Consider the following 19,566-nt stretch of genomic DNA (forward strand, 5'->3'; position numbering starts at 1 on the left):
GTTTTCTTTCTTCCCTATTTCTCTTTCTAGAAAGCTTCAACCAGGGGTGCTGGATCTTTTGGAATGCTTCTTCCATTTGCTTTTCTCAAATTGGCCTCTTTTTCTAAATAACTATTTGTTCTATATTCTTAGAGATTACTTGATTTGTCCTCACAGTCTTCTGTTGAGTATTTTATTTTAGTTATCCTATTGCTAATTTCAAGAGCTTTCTTTTTCGTTGATGCCTCTTTCCCAGTTGTCAACCGTGTGAGCATTTTCTTATCTGTGAATATTTTATTGTTCTTATTTATCGTCTTTCGGTTTTCTCTTGTCCCATCTCCGGCTTTGCCTCCTCCAAGCCTCTGCTCTGCGTGTTTTATCCCGTCCCCGGCCTCCATGGAGGAGGCTCCCCGGACATCTGCCGGTGTCTGCTGCAGTGGAGAGCGAGGGGCAGCAGCTTGACTGGACGCTCAGGGAGCGCGGGTGGGCCCTTCGGCATCACTGTCCAGCCACAAGGCGGTAACCTGGGGGTTTCAGTCTCTCTTTCTTTCCTCTGGAGCCACTCAGCTGCTCTGGAAAAGAAGCCTCCTGTCCCTTCTGGGAATATAGCCACGGCGATGTTCTGGGAGCCGTGGCGGAGGAGTGGCCATCCTCACCCAGTGGACAAGCTTCTGCTCCTCTCCCGGTTTCCAGTGTGGTCCACACCAGGCCTCCATCCCGCGGTGCTCCCCATCCAGCAGCTCCTCACTCGGAGAACGAGCCGTCCTCTCCCACCCAGCGCGTGGCTGGTGTTTCCTAATCAGACTTTCAGTCGCCTTCCGAACTCCAGTCCCCGTCTCGGTACCCGGCTCCACCTTCCGAGCTCCAGTCCCCGTCTCGGTACCCGGCTCCACCTTCCGAGCTCCAGTCCCCGTCTCGGTACCCGGCTCCACCTTCCGAGCTCCAGTCCCCGTCTCGGTACCCGGCTCCACCTTCCGAGCTCCAGTCCCCGTCTCGGTACCCCGGCTCCACCTTCCGAGCTCCAGTCCCCGTCTCGGTACCCGGCTCCACCTTCCGAGCTCCAGTCCCCGTCTCGGTACCCGGCTCCACCTTCCGAGCTCCAGTCCCCGTCTCGGTACCCGGCTCCACCTTCCGAGCTCCAGTCCCCGTCTCGGTACCCGGCTCCACCTTCTGAGCCCCGCAGGGTTCTTTGGGGCGAATCAGCCTTGCTGGGTCAGTTACCCCGTCTTCATCTCCTTTCACACCTTTCAAAAGAACGTGTTGCAATCCTCTTCCACTGTTCAGTCTTCTTTGCCTTGTGAGTTTGTCTTCTTTAATTCCTTGCTGTCATTTCGTGGAGTTTCATCAGGGAGCAGACGCTGAAGGTGTGTTGAGCCAGTCGTGTTCATCCACAAAGTCTGCCACAGATTTTCATGTGCATGCTGGTTCCATAGATGCGGCTTTCATGGTGGGACATTTCCTAAGCTGGAATTCGTTCTAACTTCATGATTGCTGCTCCTAGTTTCAAGAAGATGGAGAGGTTTGTGGCATCCTCTTGTTTTCCTTTCAGATGTATCAGAAATCCTTAAATCAGCTTCCCCTAAATACAACTACAGGCAGCAGTTTGGTGTATGTTATTCTAATTGTTTTTCTTTTTTCTGTATAACAATTTTTTATTTCTAAAATGGTTCATTAATGCATACTTTTTTGCAATTTGATTTTTTCCCATTGCATAAGATTGTGTAACAGTACATGTAGATCTACTTAATTATTTTCAGGGGCTGGGTTATAAATATTCCGCTGGATGGGTGTATCAGACGTTATTATATCGTGATTATTGTTTGGGCATCACATTTATTCCTTTGGTCACTATTATGCTGCAGTGAATATAACACTACACAAAAGAGAGTTTTTCTAGAATAAATTCCTGAAAGTAAAATACTTAGCCAAAGGGCATTTTATTTTCATTTTTGGTGGTTATAGTCACATTCCCCCTTCCCAAAAGATTAATCTTGCCCTGTTCCCAAAATTATGATGTACGTATGGGTTATTTTTTGTATTTATGTATACTCATATGTGTATACATAGACATATATACACACATACATTTTTAAATTTATTACTAATTAGCTATTGTTCAGACCATCAGTCACTTGTATGTAGACTTTAAGATGGTTGTTTCACTCTGAGCTCGACAGTGTCCTCTGCCTCACGCTGGTCTCTGATCAGCCTCACACCTGGTCTTGTCAGCCTCGTACCTGCTCTTATCAGCCTCACACCTGGTCTTAGCCTCACACCTGCTCTTATCAGCCTCGCACCTGCTCTTATCAGCCTCGCACCTGCTCTTATTGGCCTCGCACCTGGTCTTGTTGGCCTTGCTGACCCTCCACCCCACGGGTTTACCCTGGAGAGCACCAGTCGAGTGGTGCCTGCTTCCCCAGGAAGAGCCAAAACGCCACCTCCTTCTCCGCCTCCCTCCTCTTCATTCCTTTAATTTGGGCACTCAAGATGGTCTCAACTTAAGAAATGAATCTTGAGCCATAGTAGGCTTTTAACGGCTTACTTTAAAAAACTCATGTGATGACTCAGTGGTCCTTAGTTGAAAAGAGGGTTAAAGTCTGCTACTAATCGCTATCTTATTTGAAGTTTTTTTGTAGAACATTTGAAAACCAAGCATGTGGAAACCAAGAAGAGCGTGGATCCTTGGTGATTCTTAGGCTTGCTCTCTTCCTTCTTTTGTAGCTCCGTCGGCAGCGCCTTTGAACGTCACCGTGTTTCTGAACGAGTCTAGTAATAAGCTGGACGTCAGATGGATCAAGCCCCCACTTGAGCGGCAGGACGGGGACCTGGTGGGCTACCAGATAGCGCACAGGTGGCAGAGCGCGGACGCTTCTGTGAGTCTGACCCCTGCAACCGGCACCTCATTGTTTGTTTCTTCTACCGTGGTGACACTGTCTGTTTTTGACTTGCCAATTCAACACTGTTTTAGGAGCTCTCATTTCCTGTGTGTGTTAATAGCCTGGCGTTAGTGATCTAGGCAACACTTTTCAGGAGGACAGAGACAGTACGTGAAAGTTAGGAGGGGTCTTTGGCACTTCCCCACTCACTCACTCATTCACCCATTTCTCCGTTTGTTGAGTGAACATATATGTTCTCCTGGGGGCAAAGCCTTCTGCCGTCACCCAGTTCTTCCTTTCAGGAAGCTTGGCGTCTTCCAGGATCTGTATACACGGTGAAGGAGCTACAAAGCTCAGCATTTGAGCAATCAGCAGCCTCTTGGAAGTTTCAGGGGACATTTTTATGAAGAAGATTGTCAGGGAAGAGCCCAACCCATAGGGGATGGCGAGAGGTAACGAGACCCCAAGACTGCACGGGAGGAGACCAAGCAGCCAGGCAGCCCGGCTCGCCGTAGCTCCAGAGGTGCTGGAAGTAGACTCGGGGATCAAAGCAGGACGGCGCGTCACCACAGGGCGACTCTCAGCAGGGGAGTCGGCCCGATAGCCCCCAGGTCCCGTGGGGTGGCGTGACGGGCCCCAAGGGGGCTGTTTCGCACAGGGACCCAGGCCAGGGGTCCACACCTTCCGTGGCGTGTGGCAAGCCCGTCCCCTTCCCCCGGGGAGCGAGCAGCTGCCTGGGGTCCCGCGTGGCCGCCTTGGCCTGTTTCACTGCTCGGGTGACCAGCCCTGGGCGCAGCTCCGGGCAGAGGAGGTTAGGCCCAGCAAAGGAGTGCGGAATGCTCAGAGCCCACACCAGCACCATGGTCCAGGAGAAGACAACAAGACGGAGGCCAAACGTGATGGCTTCAGGGCATCCTGACCCACCGGGGCCTGGCACGTGCCCCCTGTGGGGTGTGGTGGGAGGTGAAACTGCATCAGGGATTATAACCCTGAAAGGTGGCAGGTGCCGGGAGTGTGGCAGGCGGCGAGGGAGCCAGCGGGCATTTCCACCTCAGGAGAACAATTCACGATTAGATGCAGTTGGCCCTAGTACCTTATGGTTATCACATATAATAATAATACACATGGTATTGTGTAGAGGACTGGATCCATTATTTGTGGATTTTGTGTTTGTGAATTTGCCCTCTCGCTAAACTTCTCTGTAACCTCAGCGTCTGTCCTTGCGGTGCCTCGGTGGCTGTCTGCCGACACGTGTGGAGGGCGACACTCTGCTGCCTTCTCTCAGCTCAGACACAGGTGTCCTTTTCACGATAGATATAGTGCCATGGTTTTCTCTCTCTTGTGCTTTTTTATTTTTTGGTGATTTCTTTGTTTAAAGCGGCCCCGGCTGTAGGGCTGAGGCGCTGTCGGGCGACCCCGAGCTCGAGAAGGCCGTGCTGTGCCGTGCGTAGAAAATGCGAGTGTTGGACGAGCTTTCCCCAGGCCCGAGCGACGGTGCTGTTGGCCGAGAGTCGTGGCACTGAATCAGTGATCTGTATTCAGTAAGGTGTCTCAGCAGAAACTCAGAGCAGGCTGAATTGATGGGTTGGTGAACACGTGGGGGCTGCAGGACCCTCATCCTGCGTTTAGGAGCAGGGGGTTCCGTTTTCGTATCCGCTAGTCTGGTGTTTGTGGCGACTTCATAGACCTGAACCACTGCAAATAATGATGATCACCTGTGTTGTGAACGGCTTCTAGTCTGCTTCTTTTGCAAGTTAGACTTTTAATTTAATTACTGTCAGGTTTGCGTTCTTTTCACCCGCAAGCACTCTGGCCCACAGGGACATGGGGGGGGCTCGGCAGCCTGCCCCGGCTGCCCCCAGGGAGGTCTGGCTGTTGTTTGCAGAGTAGGGATGATGGAGAGTGGGGTGCACTGGCCAAGGGAGAGCCGGGTCTTGCCACAGACACGTGGGACCCCTGACGACCCCTTCCGCCCCCAAAACTCCACCGGCATCGCTGTTGGAATCGTCTGAGGAACTTGCATCCAGCTCTAAGGCCGAGGGTAAAATGGTCCTTTGAGAGGGAACAGTTCAGGGCTTTCATGTGCCTTTAGCTTAGGGGAGATGGGCCCTGACTTAGAGCAGTGGAGCAGACCCGCAGGGTGCATGTGTGCACGGGGGGATATGCTCTGCCCAGGTGGTGGGAGCTGCCGCGGGAGCACATCCTCTCCGCGAAGGCCCCGTGCGGGCTCGGTGCCTCCCCAGGGCCTGCTTCATCGAGATCAGCGTCTGCACAGGGTGCCTGGCTGTTTTCAAAAGACCGGCTTCCAGCTGAGAATAATAAAGCCCTGGCATGTGTTTATGCGGCAGTGAGTCATGCTTTCCCTTAAAACGTATAATTTTGGTTCCTCTTTATACAGAGAGCCGCATACCTGAGACGTGCTGGAGTAAATTGAGTCTGGTATATTTAGAAACTGCAGACTGCTTGTGAGCTGCCTGTGTCTGACGGGTGCCGTCGGGTTCTGCCCTCGCCGGGCACTCCCTGTCTCACGAGCATCCTTGCGTCGGATGGGCTCTGGGCTGGGTGTGGGCCTGCCCGTGTCCTCCCCAGGCTCGGCTTGGTGGCTCCCCGTCGGCTCCTGTCACGGCCCCACGCCGGCTGCCGGCAGAAGCCCTGCAGGGGATCGAGGAGCAGGTCCAGAAGGGGGGCTGTGGTGGCACAGTCAGCGCCCCCCGCTTACCTCCGCGTTACCAGGCGTTGTGGCATCTCACCGTGTGCTGGAACTGGGGCACCTGTCACGTCAGACAGGCCCTCTTCAGTCCAGCAAGGACGCTCCCCTGTACGTGACGTTTCACCCCTGCAGCAAAGGGTCAGGGGTCTGGGCGAGGAGGCGCAGGGGATGTCCCGGGCCGTCTGTGGGAACAACCTTGTGGCCCCAGCCCTGCCCCCGCAGCACAGCAGATTTGATCTCCGCGCCGTCGAGGGTCCCTGTTGCGGTGGGAGCACAGACCCAAGTCCTGAGTGCTGGTGCGGGCGAGTGGGCAGCTCCCTCACACCTTTGCCCCCTGCGGGAGGTGGAGAGGGCTCTCAGCCTCGTACTGAGACTGCGGTTTCCCAGGATGGCCGGGTTTGGTGCTCTTCTCTGCCTGTCTACCTGTCAGGAGGCAGTCGGAGGCAGCAGGTGATAGAAGGAGAGGATGAGGGGGAAGGGCTGACAAGTCTGTGGTTTGTTCTGCCCCGTGGCAGATGATGATGGTGTTCTCTGTCCCATGAAATCCCTGCTTCCAGCAGTGGCCCCTGCAGAGGCCGTTCCTTCCTAGCCCTTCATCTCGGGCTCTGGGGCGGTGCCCGTGGATTATCTGCAGCCGCCGAGTCGGGGGATCACAGGTCTCCCCGCAAGAGCAGTGACGCCGGATGCTGGCTCGGAGCATGAAGCTGCCGCGATGGGGCCTCACCTCCATCGCCGTCTTATCCTTCTCTGGGTGGGAGAAGATGGTGGTGGCAGCCAGAGCCTGAGCGGCCTGGAAGCAAACCGCGGACCGTCCTTCCTGTCCTCCCCGTGGCCGGGCTGAAAGCTGCTCTTTCAGGGCGGCCTCGTGAGCGGAGGCTGGAGCAGGCCCATGGTTGCTGCGCCTGGGGAGCCAGTGCCCACCTGCCCCTGGCGCCCTCGTGCCGCCCGTCCTCGCTGCCCAGGCTCAGGAGGGACGGGCCTCACGTGGGGTCCTCTCCCGCCGTGGAGATGCACCTGACCTCAGCGAAACGGTCACTTTCTCCCCTCACGCGGCTCCTGTGCACCGTGACCGTCTGGCAGCATCGAGGCTCCGTGGCGGCCAAATCCTCGGGCGGGTGGGGCCTCAAGGTCGGATCCACAGCCGGAGACAGGAGCGTGGAAGGGAAGCCAGGCTCGGGGGGCCGGGGGCCGGTGGGGTCAGGGTGACCCCTGCCCCAGCACCATGACTTCCCCCGCCTGGGAAGGCAAGGGGTAGTCGCAATGTCACCTCTCAAAATTGCCCTTCCGTTTCCATCGTCACTTAGAAATGGTTGCTGAAGCTACATCTTTATGCAAGACAATGGAATCAGACATTTTTGAAAGGTTTTTTCCGCCGGTAGCTCCAACAGGTTTTTTTTTTGTGCAATTTTGGAACTTTGCTGGAGGTGCTCTTTGGGTGGGCTGCTGTAGTTTTGCTCAAACTTGTACCTTCATTATCCCATTAGTCACTTTCAGGCCAAGAAACTTCTGATATTTACTCCGTCTTGACAGAGATATGGATGTTTTTGTTGTTCTGTTTTTCTTGGTGTCTTCTGCCTTCCAAATCACATCTCGCAGGTGGGAGCACCTGTTCTCCCTGTGGCTGTGCCTCACCCCCCCGTGGCACTGTCTGCACCTGAACTTACCGTGCAGGCCGGGCGGGGACTTTGTGTGCAGAGCCGGTGGCACACTCTGGCCAGCTGCAGCCTTTATCTGGAGAGTGGGACACTCTTGATGAGGGGGGTTAGCCGTCATCTCCATTTACAGAATACTGCCCATTTACCCCCTTCTTGACCCGCAGTGCATACCGGCAAGTTCAAGGCTCTCAGACGTCCTGCAGCAGACAATCCTGTTTAACCTCGACCCAGAATCCCCCACACCTTAGATAAAGAGACTCGTTTCATACATCTGTTCTCCTGGAATTCATGGACTCTGTGGGGCACTCCAGGCCCTGTGGCCTTGATCTCCATCCCCCACCGCCCCACCGAGCAGAGATGCGTGCTGGCCCTGGGGCGTGCGCCGTCCCTTCCCTGTCTCCCTGTCACTCGCTCTGGAGGAGGATGGGGCGTTGGAGCCGGGGCCGTCTTGAGGTGTAAAGCACAGCCGGGTTCCCAGGAAACAGGCCGCTGGGTGGGCAACGCAGGGCTCCAGCGAAGGGGGGTGCGTTTTGCCCGGAGGGGAACCTCCAATGAAGGTGGACTCCAGAATGGGTCAAATGAATGTCTTTGTTTGGAGAAAGAGACAGTGCCCATGATATTCTCTAAGGCTCCCAAGTTGAAAGATGCTAGGGGGGCAGTTCTGCATGTACGGGGCAGAAGGTCCAAATGTAGCCGCTTGCTAAGCTCCGCGGATTGGCAATAATAACAGCCAGTGCGGTGTCTGCGGGGCGCGGAGTCCTTTCCACAGAGGAATCCTGTGGCCCTCGCAGGCGTGAAGGCAGCTGTTCTCATTCGCAGCCGGGGACGTGAGCTCAGGGGCCTGGAGGACGGCACCAGCATCATGAGTGGAGCTGGCAACCCTGGCTGAGGACCCGGGTCCGGCCGTGTCCAAGGCCGCCCTCTCTCCCTGGGGGCTGTCGTGGCCACCCGGGCTGTGTTCAGGCTCTGAGCCGGGAGGAGGGGAGCAGGGCTCGTGTGGAAGAGTGGAAGAGTAGGATGTGAGTTTGGAGTTGACGCCTGATTGGCGCCTTTCAAGCAGGCGACCTTGGCCTGACTGATAGTCTCTCCTCGTGGGATTTACTGCACCTGGAGGCAATGAAATGAGCCATGTTCTGAAGTCCGGTTATGAGTCATAGCATTGTATGTTTTTATAGGGCACTCGGGGACACAAAAGTCTTTACCCTTTTAATAACTGAAAGCAAACCCCAGTCCAGCTGCCCGGCTGGTCTGAAGCCACCCAGAATCAGGACAGAGGCCGTGTTCCCCACAACAGGCTGTCACCTGCTCGCGGCCAAGGTCCAGCGGCCACGTTTACCTGGAAGTGCGCTTAGATTTTACATTCCTTGAGGAAATGGGCCTGTGGGGGTGAAAGCGAAGGTCTTGCGAAGTGGGAAATGCGTGGCTCGGGGTGCACACCAGGCAGACATCTTGGGCAGCAGAGCTGCTCCCCGTGCGGCCCGTCCCTAGCCGTCATCAGGAAAGCATCCAGGAGACCCTGCACACACCCGGCTTTGTGTGGAATTCTCCGTAAGCTTTCACAATCAAAATTAAAATATTTGGGGCTATGAACGCGAGGACACCCCTCTTTCCTACTTGACATCAAATAGCGGGATAACTTACGTCAGTTTTTAAAAATGTGAATCATTTTTAAACTTATTTGAGGTTGCCATTTAAAATTGTCCAAATAAAGGGTCAAGCCTGCACTAAGATATTTAATCACATCCCAAGTTCACATTTGTTACAACGCCACCCCTAAACTGTGATAATCCATAAAATAAATATTGGCTGGCGTCACTGGCATGTCTTAGGAGTCAGAATAAGGGCTGTGGCGAAGGCAGCTGCTGTCCGTGTGTCTGTCCGCTCTGTCTGGCCAGGCGCAGATCCAGGCTCTGCACCTGTGGACCCGCCGCAGGAGCGGGAGGTGGGGGTGAAGCAGCACTGCTCTGTGTTCTCACAGTGAGTTACGGTGCGTTCGTACTCTTAACTATTTCCATGCTTTTTTTTTTACAAAAAGGTACTTTTGTTTTTGTTAGGATTTCCATTTTTGCAGGCATGTAATTCTTTCCCAGCCTGCGTTTGTCTTATTTTGAGGTGATGTTCCTCATAATTGACGCATCGTACTTGAGCCCTTGCAGGAATAAAAGCAGACAGAGCCTGAAGCGCCCGGGGCTTTTCCCTGGCACAGTCCGCGGTCCCCGGAGGAGCCGCCGGGACAGTGCGGTGACTGTGCTGATCCGGTTCCTCCTCCAAAAAGCTAAATATAGGGCGACCAACTAACCCATAATCAAAACTGGGTTTGCCACTTAAAAAAGGCTCTAATTCTAAAAATGAGATTGCCAGAATATACCAAAAATTGTTAATTTTTAATTTGTTTAATGAACAAAATCCTATGATGACTCTCACAGGCTCAGAGTCCACTGTGGCAGAAAAGCTGAGATTTCCCCTTTCGTCCCTTGCTGGATCCCCTGGTTCCCGTGGTCTAGGTTAGACACGGTCTCGGCAAGGCCGGCCCGGACCCCGCGACGGGGATGCCCCTTTGAGCGCCCGTCCCCACCGTCGCCAGGACGAGTGACCAGCAGTGACCTGTCCTTTGGGCGTCACGTCGGCCATCACGACCCCACGCACAAACCATGTCTCCCACCCTATAGAACAGCGTTCGGTCGAGGATTGGAAACAAAGAGGAAAATGTGTTACATAAACACTTAGTTCTGATTATTTTTTTGAAAATCCTTTTTCCCTATACTTAATCTTGCATTTACTGTTGTATGAAATTGACTTTAAAACAAGATAAAAGCAAAACCGGGTTTTTGAAGATTGAGCAAATTGTGCCCTGTCACCCTGAAAGGAAACTAGTCGTGCCGGGACCCTCCTGGATGTGTTTTAGTTGAGACCCTCATGTCAAGGAGCAGGAACCCACCCAGGCTGGCTTGGGGTGCAGAGCAGTGACCGAGTGGGGGTCCCGAAGCGGGGGGCTCTCGTCATCTGGGGGCTGCCTCCCTGCCAGCCTGACTGGCCATGTGGCTACGTCGGCGGTCACTGCCCACGGCTGTGGGGGGACGGGGCGGGCGAGCAGGTGACACGGCCCCGGTACCCCCCTCTTTCATTTCATTTCCTTTCCTTTCTGTCCCCAGAAAGAGCTCTTGGAAGAAGTTGGCCAGAACGGCAGCCGTGCCCTGATTTCTGTGCAAGTCCACAATGCCACGTGCACCGTGAGCGTGGCGGCTGTGACGAGAGGGGGCGTGGGGCCTTCCAGCGACCCCGTGGAGATCTTCATCCCCGCACCCGGTGAGAGTGGAGCCTTGCGGGCTGGGAGAATGCCTGGCCCAGGCAGGGAGAGTCGGAGGGTGCCCTCGGGGTGGACGGAGCCTCCGCTCTCTGTAATCAAGTGGTTGTTACTAGTTTTCTTTTTTGACATCCCCCCGGAGCCTCAGGAAACGTGCTCTGGGATTTGATTTGGGAGCAGCTGGAGGGCTGTCACAGCAGCTGCCCTTACCCTGCCCCGGGCTCCAGCACCAAAGCGCAGCCATGCACCCACCGGGCTTCTGCACACAGCCGAGGGAGCTTTGGCCATGTGTGCCGAGGTGACCCGTGCCCCAGTGCTGGGCTCACCCCCAGACAGCACGGCCTCCTCTGCGTGGACTCAGATCTGCCTCGGGCTGTTGAATTTTAAACTCCCATCATAAAGCCCGTGCCCAAGCGCCTGTATTGGTGTGCCCTAGCGTCACAATGCCCTGTCATACGTGGCCTTTGAACCCAGGAGCAGACAGGCCTTGGGAACAGACAGCTGAGCCACGTCTGTCTGTCCCCAGGAGCCCCAAACATGCCCCCCTCTTGCTGGATTGAGGCCTCATCGTGGTTCCCGGGGTCTGTGGGCTCTGCCTGTGGGGAATGGTGGAGGCTGGAGTCTCCCGGTGGAAACTAAAAGGCCGTGAGACCCTGATTCCAAAGGCACAGGTTGAAAAGTGAGACTGTAAGACTAGAGCAGCTCTTGTGTCCACACACAGTAACCCCCCGCCCCCAGTTTTAAAAGCAGGGCTCTGCAGGCAGTCCTCTCTCTGCATGGCTCCAGCACGGATTTCGGTTGCCACCGTTTAGTTAAATAACATCTGCCCCTCACAGACAGTTCAGATCTCAGTTACGTGGCACACCCACTGAGTCATCACAGGAAGTCCAGACTTCAGGCCACGGGTCCCTGCTTATCAAACCACGTGTCCCACCGACGACGCCCTCGTCCACGCCTGCCAGTGGCCGGCCCCTTGGGGCACACACAGACAGTAAAGTGTCGCAAACCCGCATAAAAGTGGGTCATAGGAAGAGGGAATTGGCCACTAAAGATGACGGTGCAGGAGAAAAATGAAAAGTGTGAAATTTGAAGGGTGTGGCCACGCACCAAGACATAGATGAGATGTCTCCTCCGTATCATAAGTTACGGAAGTTCAGACTACTCTGGATAAGTCTTTTACAAAAACAAAAAAAAATAAATTATCTCAGTGTTTCTAATTTTTAAATTACAATGTGCCAAATAGATGTTAGTGTTACTGTTTTCTTATTCCCCTGTTCACTTATAATCAACACGAAGTGCACTCCCCATTGGTTTTAAGATCTCTTTGCGCTACTTCGGCTTGCACGGTCAAAGCCGGGGCAGCCTGTGTTTGTAAGATCACAGATGGAGACAGGATTCACCAGTTTCAGAAAGCTTTTGACAACCTGTTCCTTCCCATTTCAAGCCAATGTTTCGTATGTATGTTGAACCCAAGAGACATGTTTTGAGTTGATTCTCGTGGTTTTCCGCAGCGTGGGTGGATTTTGCCCCCTCGTCGACCCCGGCGCCTGGGAACACGGATCCTGTTCTCATCCTCTTTGGCTGCTTCTGTGGGTTCGTTCTGATCGGGTTGATCTTCTATATCTCTCTGGCCATCAGAAGAAGAGTCCAGGAAACAAGGTTTGGGTGAGTTTCCTGGTTAAAAGCACTTTTCCCAGTGGCAGTGGTGAGGTTCCTGTGCCAAGTGACAACCCTCCTCTTGGGGCCTCCCTGTGCACCCCTGGCTGCCCGGCTCTGCCAGCCCCAGGGTGGCCTCGGCAGGCGAATGCCGGCCCCTGAAACACTTACAGAGAGGGGCCTGTGGGCCTTCAGCACGCAGACGAGGCTGATGGTGAATGAGGATTCGTATTAGGAACCTTAAGAATGATCACAATTACTTAAATACAGTGTGTATAGGTAAAAATACTAGAAGGAATCTCACCACCACATTAGGAACTTTGGGTGGTATGATGTAGGCGATTCTTTGTTTCCTTTTTTTTTTCCCCTACATTTTATCAGTTTTCTGTAATGATCACGTATTTTTTTAGTGGAGAAAGTTCATGTTTTAACATTCAAATTTAAAAGAGGCCATTTTCCATGGTTTGTAACAAACATCTTACTTTTCTAACAAAACATTTCTTAACTATCAAAAAAAAAAAAAAAAAAAAGAGGCCATGATAAAGCAGACTATAAAAAGAAGGCTGTGTACACAGTGCCGTTTCTGGAACTCAGTGTTCTCCTCCAGGGACTTCCAGCTCCTCTGGATTTCTATGAGATCAGCGTAAGCCCCTGGGGCAGAAGGAGGCGCTTTGTAAGAGGGAAGTTGTTGACAGCTCGCAGTGGCACAGAGCAGTGGCAGAGGGGACTGGGATTTGGGGGCTGAGCTCCTCTTGCCTTTCTCCCCCTTAGCAGATGCTCCTGGGCTGCCCCACACTCCGAGCCCCCCCACAGCATTTGCTTACGTTTCCCTTTCTCTGTGTCCGTCCCAGTCCTGGAGGTCGCTTTCCCTCAGCACTTGCATCTCTGTCCTTGCGATTGTTATATCGTAGTGTGTGAACTGTAAGGACAAAATCTGACCCTATCCTGAACGCTGTTGACTGGAAAACAGCCCAGGAAGGTCAGGCCGTGTCTGCGAGAGTTTGGTGCGGCCCGTGGGCTCGTTGTGCGATGAGAGCAGAGGACTCTGCAGACACTGCAAGGGCAGTGCGTAGCTGCACTCCGGGGGCTGCTGGGCGTGGGCCTGCGGCTGCTCAGGGAGCAGTGGGGGATGGAGCAGGCACTGCTCCTGCCCAGGGGGGCTGCCATCAGCGGGGGGCAGCAGGAATGAAGCATCGCACAAATACACCACAGGGGCACCTGTAAGCCCCGAAAAGGGTCCGCGGGAGTGTGTGGCGGGACTCTGGCTGCGTGAGAGGAGAGGATCCCGGGTAAGGAGGGGCAGCCAGGCTCTGGGGGGCCCGGGCGTGAGAGAGGGGCTCCAGCCTCGGAGTTGGAGCACAGCATGCAGCATTACCTCAGTCCCTGAGAAACACCTTTTAATTGTTCCGGCTTCTTCTGGGTTCTCCATCTCCATGTGGCCTTCAGCTCCCTCCCAGCTCTAGTTGCTGTGGTTCTGAATTGAGACTCTTGGACTTGCCAGTTCCTAAGAGAGGCCGAGTCCTGGGGCAGGTGTCCTTAAGAATTGGCGGCGAATGCAGTTTGTGTCAGCAGTGGGACCCCTGGTTAGTGCTGTGGAAACGATGATTGTTACAGAAGAATGTGCAGACGCATTCGCTAGAAACTGCGTGGCACGTAGTAGACTCGGGAAAGATAGAACCAGGGAAATAATGGCCCGAAACCCAGGAGGCCCAGCACCCGGGGAACCTGAGGGGCTCCCAGACGTGCTGCCAGGTGGCCCCAAGGGAAGCTCCTTGGCCTTGTGGCCTCTGCCAGGGGCCTTGGGGACGGTGTGTGGCGGTGCCACTCTCCCCAGTCCTCGGAAACTCAGTGTCCTTTGCTTCCGACAGAGAGCTTGCGGCCTAGAACTCACGACAGCAGAGGAGGATGTGTCCCGTGGATGAGTCCTCTCTGCCGGCTCTCCCCTAACACGCTCCGGAGAACCCCAGAATTCAGCCCAAGATAGAGCTTAGGTTATCTGAGGCAACCCTGGTTGTAAGAGTTTGTGCAAGTTTGGGGTTGAAAGTTACAGAACTTAGTAAAAAGTGGGGTTTCTGAGTACAGCAAGTATATTAACAAGATTGCAGTACTCGTTTCGGATACTCAGGAATCAGACTATTTCCCGGAACCACTAAGCTGAGCAGAAGCTTAAAACAAGTGAAACGCCAAACACAGGTTGTTTTCCTCTATTTGTTGAAGTCAGTTCCCGTGAGTCCTCATACGAGACCCTGTGACGGCTCCTTTTATTTGTTCACGTTTTGGAACAGATGCAATAGAAATAGCTTTATTTTATACTTAGAGAAGTAACAGTTGTAGAGTTTTAAAAAATCAAAGTGTTAAGATGAGTGAACAGTAGAAAGTGAAGCCGTTTCTAGCCCCGGGGCCCACACTGCCCTCGGTGACCATTTCAGCACCTGCCCTTCCACGTGCTCTGAATGCAAACGTATTATTTTTTTAAACTGTTATCCCCTTAAAAATAATCTGTGCACCCAAGATAGAAGTGGTTTTGAGTCTGTAATTTAGACTAATTCATACACATTTTCCCACCGTCAAGTCTAAAGTAGTGACGACATGGGTGCTAACCCCCGGCCGCTCCCTGCCCCGGTGCCGGAGGTGTGGCGGTGCTGGCCCAGCCGGGACGGGCCCGGGCAGGGAGCCTGCTGCAGGAGAGGCGCTCTGGGGCGGCGGCCGTCCCTGCCCCTGCACCCCGTTCCCGGCGTGAGCGGCCCCTGTTTTCGTCCCCCAGGAGTGCGTTCACAGAGGAGGACTCTGAGCTGGTCGCGAGCTACACGGCGGGGAGGTCCTTCTGCCGGCGGGCGGCCGCGCTCACCCGTAAGTCGTCTCCGCTGAGGACCGCGAGCGGCGGATGCCGTGGAAGGGGGTCCTCGCCGCGCACAGCAGCTTCAGAGCCGGCCGCCGACGGTCAGCCCTGCCCGGAGCCTCCGCTGGGGCCCTGGCCCGAGGCTGCCTGACCCGGGCGCGTTTCCCGCCGCCTTCCCCCGGCGCCTCGGGACCATCTGCCCACACCCCGCGCAGTTATGGCTGAGCTTTGCTGGACCCGGGGCGGGGCTGCTAGTTCGAAGAGCGGGAGTAAGTCGTGTCCTGAATAATTTCGGAAGCGAGGTGGAACAGTATGGGCAGATTTCACCAAATTCATGCTTCGGACGTTTGCACTCTGCCCCCCGAAACAGCCTAAGGGTGATGCAGTACAGGTTGCCATGAAGTGAAAATTCACTCGATATAGAATGTTACTAATTTCCTTACTCTACTAATAATCTGGGCATGTTTGACTTTTAGATGTCTCTGTTCTTGCATTTAAAAAAAAATTCCTCATTTAGACGTAGTTCTTTCTTTGGAGATTATAGAGGACCATTGGGTAAATTATTCTCTGAGAGCCAATGTGCCCTTTTTAAATTTACTTATCCACTTGTTTTTCCCCGGAAGCTTGCTCCTGTCCTAACTGTCCCCCAAGCTGAACCGTTTGCCAGAGTCACTGGATTGGTCCCTCGCCTGTCGGCTCCTCCCGGTGGCTGGCTGTCGGCTGCCGTCACCCGCCTGTCCTCCGGTTCTGGGGTTCTGAGCGCGGCACGTGGCGTGTGGCCGTGGCGACCCTCTGCCACAGGTGCACGTGGCTGGGTCCCTGGCTCTTGCCCGTGGGAGGGCGGGCGCTGGCCTGGCGCTCTCCCCTGCACGTGGTTGGAGACAGGAGAGCAGGAGATCCAGGGAGGAGCCGCTGACCCGCCTTCCTCGGGTCCAGGGCAGGCCTCCCCGGTGGGTCCGTCGCAGAGCTGCGAGGCACTTACTTTAATCACCATAAAATTGGTGTGATATTTTGTAATTGGCATTTTCGGGAGAAAGAATGAAGACAAAATGAAACAAGCGTTCACCAGTTTTACAGGACTCGAGCGTATATTCAAATGGAAGAAAGGACGCTGAGGGCTCATACACACTCTTGTTCCTTTTACAGTCCAGAGCCTTGGGGTCAGTGAAGAGCTGCAGAATAAACTGGAGGATGTTGTCATTGACAGGAGTCTTCTAATTCTTGGGAAAATTCTAGGTGAAGGTAAGCAATTAAAAGTCACTTTTAAAATGTGTATTTATTAAGTGTCCTTTTATGACTGAGTTCTAATGCAAATAGTTCTTTTAAATTTTGAAATGATAAAGTAAATAGTGATTTTTGAAACTGAGATTTGGCATGAAAGGGGCCTCTACAGTGCCAGCACACACAGCAGGCCTTGAAAAATATTAACTCCCTTCCTTCGTTGCAATTTATTGGTTGGTTTCCTACGTACTTTAAATTTTTTATTCTAGTTCTTAAATTTATTATTATTGGTAACTTCTTTATGACTTAAATAGGAACAAAGGTGAAAATATATATTTAATTTGTTAGATTGATTTTAGGATGAATGGTGATGGTTTTAAGAGTTTGTGCCTTATGAACACCCTCCTCGGAGGGGTGACCACACTTAGTAAAGTGATGCTGTGCTCACACTGAGCCGGCCGAGCTGCGAGGGGCAGCGGGCCAGTGCCGGCCGGCATCCCTGGGCCGCGAGGGGTGGCCTGGGCAGCTCTGCCCGCTGGCTCTCCCGCCACGGGGAAAGCAGCAGCCTGGCCCTGGCGTCTCTGGCCGCGGGAGAACGTGCACGGGGCCAACAGAGCTGTTGTTTTACTCCACAGGAGAGTTTGGGTCCGTAATGGAAGGAAATCTCAGCCAGCAAGATGGGACCTCCGAGAAAGTCGAGAAAGTCGCCGTGAAGACGATGAAGCGTGAGTTGGCCGCTGATTGACCCTGTCTTCCGGGCGTGGGCAGGGGCTCCGAGGGGCAGTGCTGGCTTTCCTGCAGCCCGGATGCCGGGGTCAGGCCTCCAGACACCATCAGGTCAGAGAGGGGAAGTCACCGTAACGAGCCTCCACACCTGACTGTGTGTTCTCTACACTCAAGACAACATTTGTTACCTTTACTCTCTGTGTATCTGTGTCTCTACCTACCTATCTAGCTGCCGGCCTACCTACCTACCTATTGACCTACCTATCTGTCGATCTACCTATCTACCTACCCATCTATCTTCCTTCCTACCTACCCATCTACCTACCCACCTATCTACCTCTGTCCATAAACCAGTAGAGCTAACGACCCCACGGTGAGGGGTGAATTAGTGGGGCGGGGTGACCTGGTGGCCGCCTCTGGCCCAGGGCTCTCCTGGCTCACCGGCCAGCGTGGTGGGTCCCTGCGCCACACGGGGACTGCTGCATGGCCCCGGGAAGCCACGGGCTGCCTGGAGGGTGTTTCCCAGAGGGAGGAGAAATATTCTTTGGTCAAAGGCGTGTGAAGAGCTGTGATCACAAACCAGAGCCTCCATGCAAGATGGAAAGAGCTGGCTCTGGGTGAGGGGGGGTCCTCATGAGCCATAGCAAAGTAGAGGAGAGCGTTAGAGGGTCTTAAGTAAATGAGGAACGAGAGCAGATTACATTCTAGAAAGTTCACTTTGGCAGTGTGGGGGAGAAACAGTCACAGTTTCACAAAAACAGTGGCAGCTGCTGTTGGACAGCCTAGCACCTGCACCGGTGTCTGCACAGGTGGGAAGCTAAGGCTCAGGAGGTGGCGGCTTGCCCAGGTGAAAGGGCTGGACGCGGAGACTGTGCTGGGCGTTGCCTTCCCCTGAGATGGCCAGGCCGCCGCGGCAGAGAGCGAGATCCCCATCGCCCTTTAGGACGTGCCCTTCCGGGTCCAGGGCCGTCTGGCTCTCTGAGTTTGATTCTGCAGGTCACGGGCCATCACCTGGGGACCCATAAAATAGAAGGCCATTATGTGGCGTTTTGATGTTGGGGTTTCACCTGCCATCTTCATCACAAGTCTAACAGATGGAGATTATTTGTTGCTCAGTTTGTTGATTTTCTTAATCCTGTTTCCTCATTAATCCCCTATGTATCTCCAGTACCATTTTTGATAACGGAATAAAGTAAAATTGATTTATGTCTAAAATTTAAATGCATTTTTTACCAATAATTGAAACATAGTTATATTACAAGCATGTATTAAAACATTTTAACCAAAATTGGAGGCGAGGTTTTAATTTAGGTTTCACAAGGAATCATAATAGCCAACAAGCCACGCATCGTTCTTGTCACTTTCCAAGTCTTGTAAGTGAGAAGCGTAATGCTTATGTAATGTGTGCTGTGCAGAGGGCATTGCCCGCGTTCGCACGCTCCCTCACGCAGGGGCCCTGGCAGCAGGTTTGAGGGGCTCCGCTCAGAAACGGGGGCGCGAAGTCAGAGCATTTGTTGGGGCAGAGCCCCAGGCACCTCGGGCCTGGCGGGGTGTCCGGGGCTCCTCCTGGTCCCCGCTGGACACACCACGGGGCAGCTCTTTAGGCGTCCGGGCCGAGGGGCTGAGCCTCCGGCCTTGGTGCTGCTTCTCTTCTGTTTAATTGGTAGAACAATTTGCAGGTGGGTTGCATCCCTGCTATTTACCAAAGCTTGAAAGAACGGCCCCTGGCCCCAGGCTGGGGCTCCCTGCACCCGTGGGTGCTCCCGCAGGAAGGGCTTGCGGCCCCTCGGCCCCACCCGTGGCTGGTGTCGTAGGTGGGACGTTGTGCAGGTCGGCAGGGTTCCAGGTGGCCCCGCTCGGGTGGACTGATTCAGACACTTGGTGTGAAACTGCAGGCAGCTCACGAGCTGCAACTCAGCAGCCAGATGGCAAGACACCTGCGGACGGGCTGGGAGAGCTGTGCAGGCTCCTCATTTTTTTAAGGCAACTGATGAGTTGGAATTGATTTTGTTTTATAAAATAAAATTTCCATTTCCAACCCCCACCCCAACTCTTAACCAAGTAAATGATTCACGCTCAGCATTTTTCACCTTTTTCTTCAGTGGACAACTTTTCGCAGCGAGAGATCGAGGAGTTCCTGAATGAGGCAGCGTGCATGAAAGACTTCAGCCACCCTAACGTCATCCGACTTCTGGGTACCCCGGAGGGACGCGGGCTTGGCTTGTCCACTCGGGGCCGGAGGGGGAGAAGAATCCTAGTGCGGATAGAGTCACGTCTGTACAACCCAAAAGCAGTTGATAACGTGGGGCTTTTCACCCAGATTTATCCTTATGGTTACGTTTTCTGAGCTGATTGTAGAAACAGGTTTGCGTTGCTGGACACGAGGGCACAGGTCTGGTTTCGTGTCCGCGGAGCGATGGGTAACATCACTCCCAGTCCTTCCAGGCAAGACGTGAGCTGCTCGTGTTACAGTTTGTATGGATTTAACATCAGCATGAGTCAAATGCCAGCTGGGTTTAACGCTGTAAAAGCAGATAAATTCTATAGCTCATTTTTTAGTGCAATTTATTAAACTATTTTAAAGTGCTGATTTCCTATGA

The 19,566-nt window shown here is 53.7% G+C and overlaps 1 protein-coding gene across 2 annotated transcripts in view; it reads left to right on the forward strand.

Moving 5' to 3' along the window:
- Positions 1 to 19,566, forward strand: part of MERTK (MER proto-oncogene, tyrosine kinase) — a 91,465-nt gene that overhangs the window by 61,016 nt on the left and 10,883 nt on the right. Inside the window, exons 8-14 of one of the 2 annotated variants that reach the window (XM_037807653.1) lie at positions 2,701 to 2,852; positions 10,373 to 10,526; positions 12,036 to 12,189; positions 14,945 to 15,030; positions 16,166 to 16,261; positions 16,876 to 16,965; positions 19,069 to 19,161. In XM_037807653.1, coding sequence (XP_037663581.1) covers positions 2,701 to 2,852; positions 10,373 to 10,526; positions 12,036 to 12,189; positions 14,945 to 15,030; positions 16,166 to 16,261; positions 16,876 to 16,965; positions 19,069 to 19,161 — 825 coding nt within the window. Of the gene's footprint in view, positions 1 to 2,700; positions 2,853 to 10,372; positions 10,527 to 12,035; positions 12,190 to 14,944; positions 15,031 to 16,165; positions 16,262 to 16,875; positions 16,966 to 19,068; positions 19,240 to 19,566 lie in introns of both variants that reach the window. The other variant, XM_037807654.1, reaches the window with a different exon arrangement.

Source organism: Choloepus didactylus, chromosome 17 (genome assembly GCF_015220235.1).
Source record: "Choloepus didactylus isolate mChoDid1 chromosome 17, mChoDid1.pri, whole genome shotgun sequence".
Taxonomy (NCBI): Eukaryota; Metazoa; Chordata; class Mammalia; order Pilosa; family Megalonychidae; genus Choloepus; species Choloepus didactylus.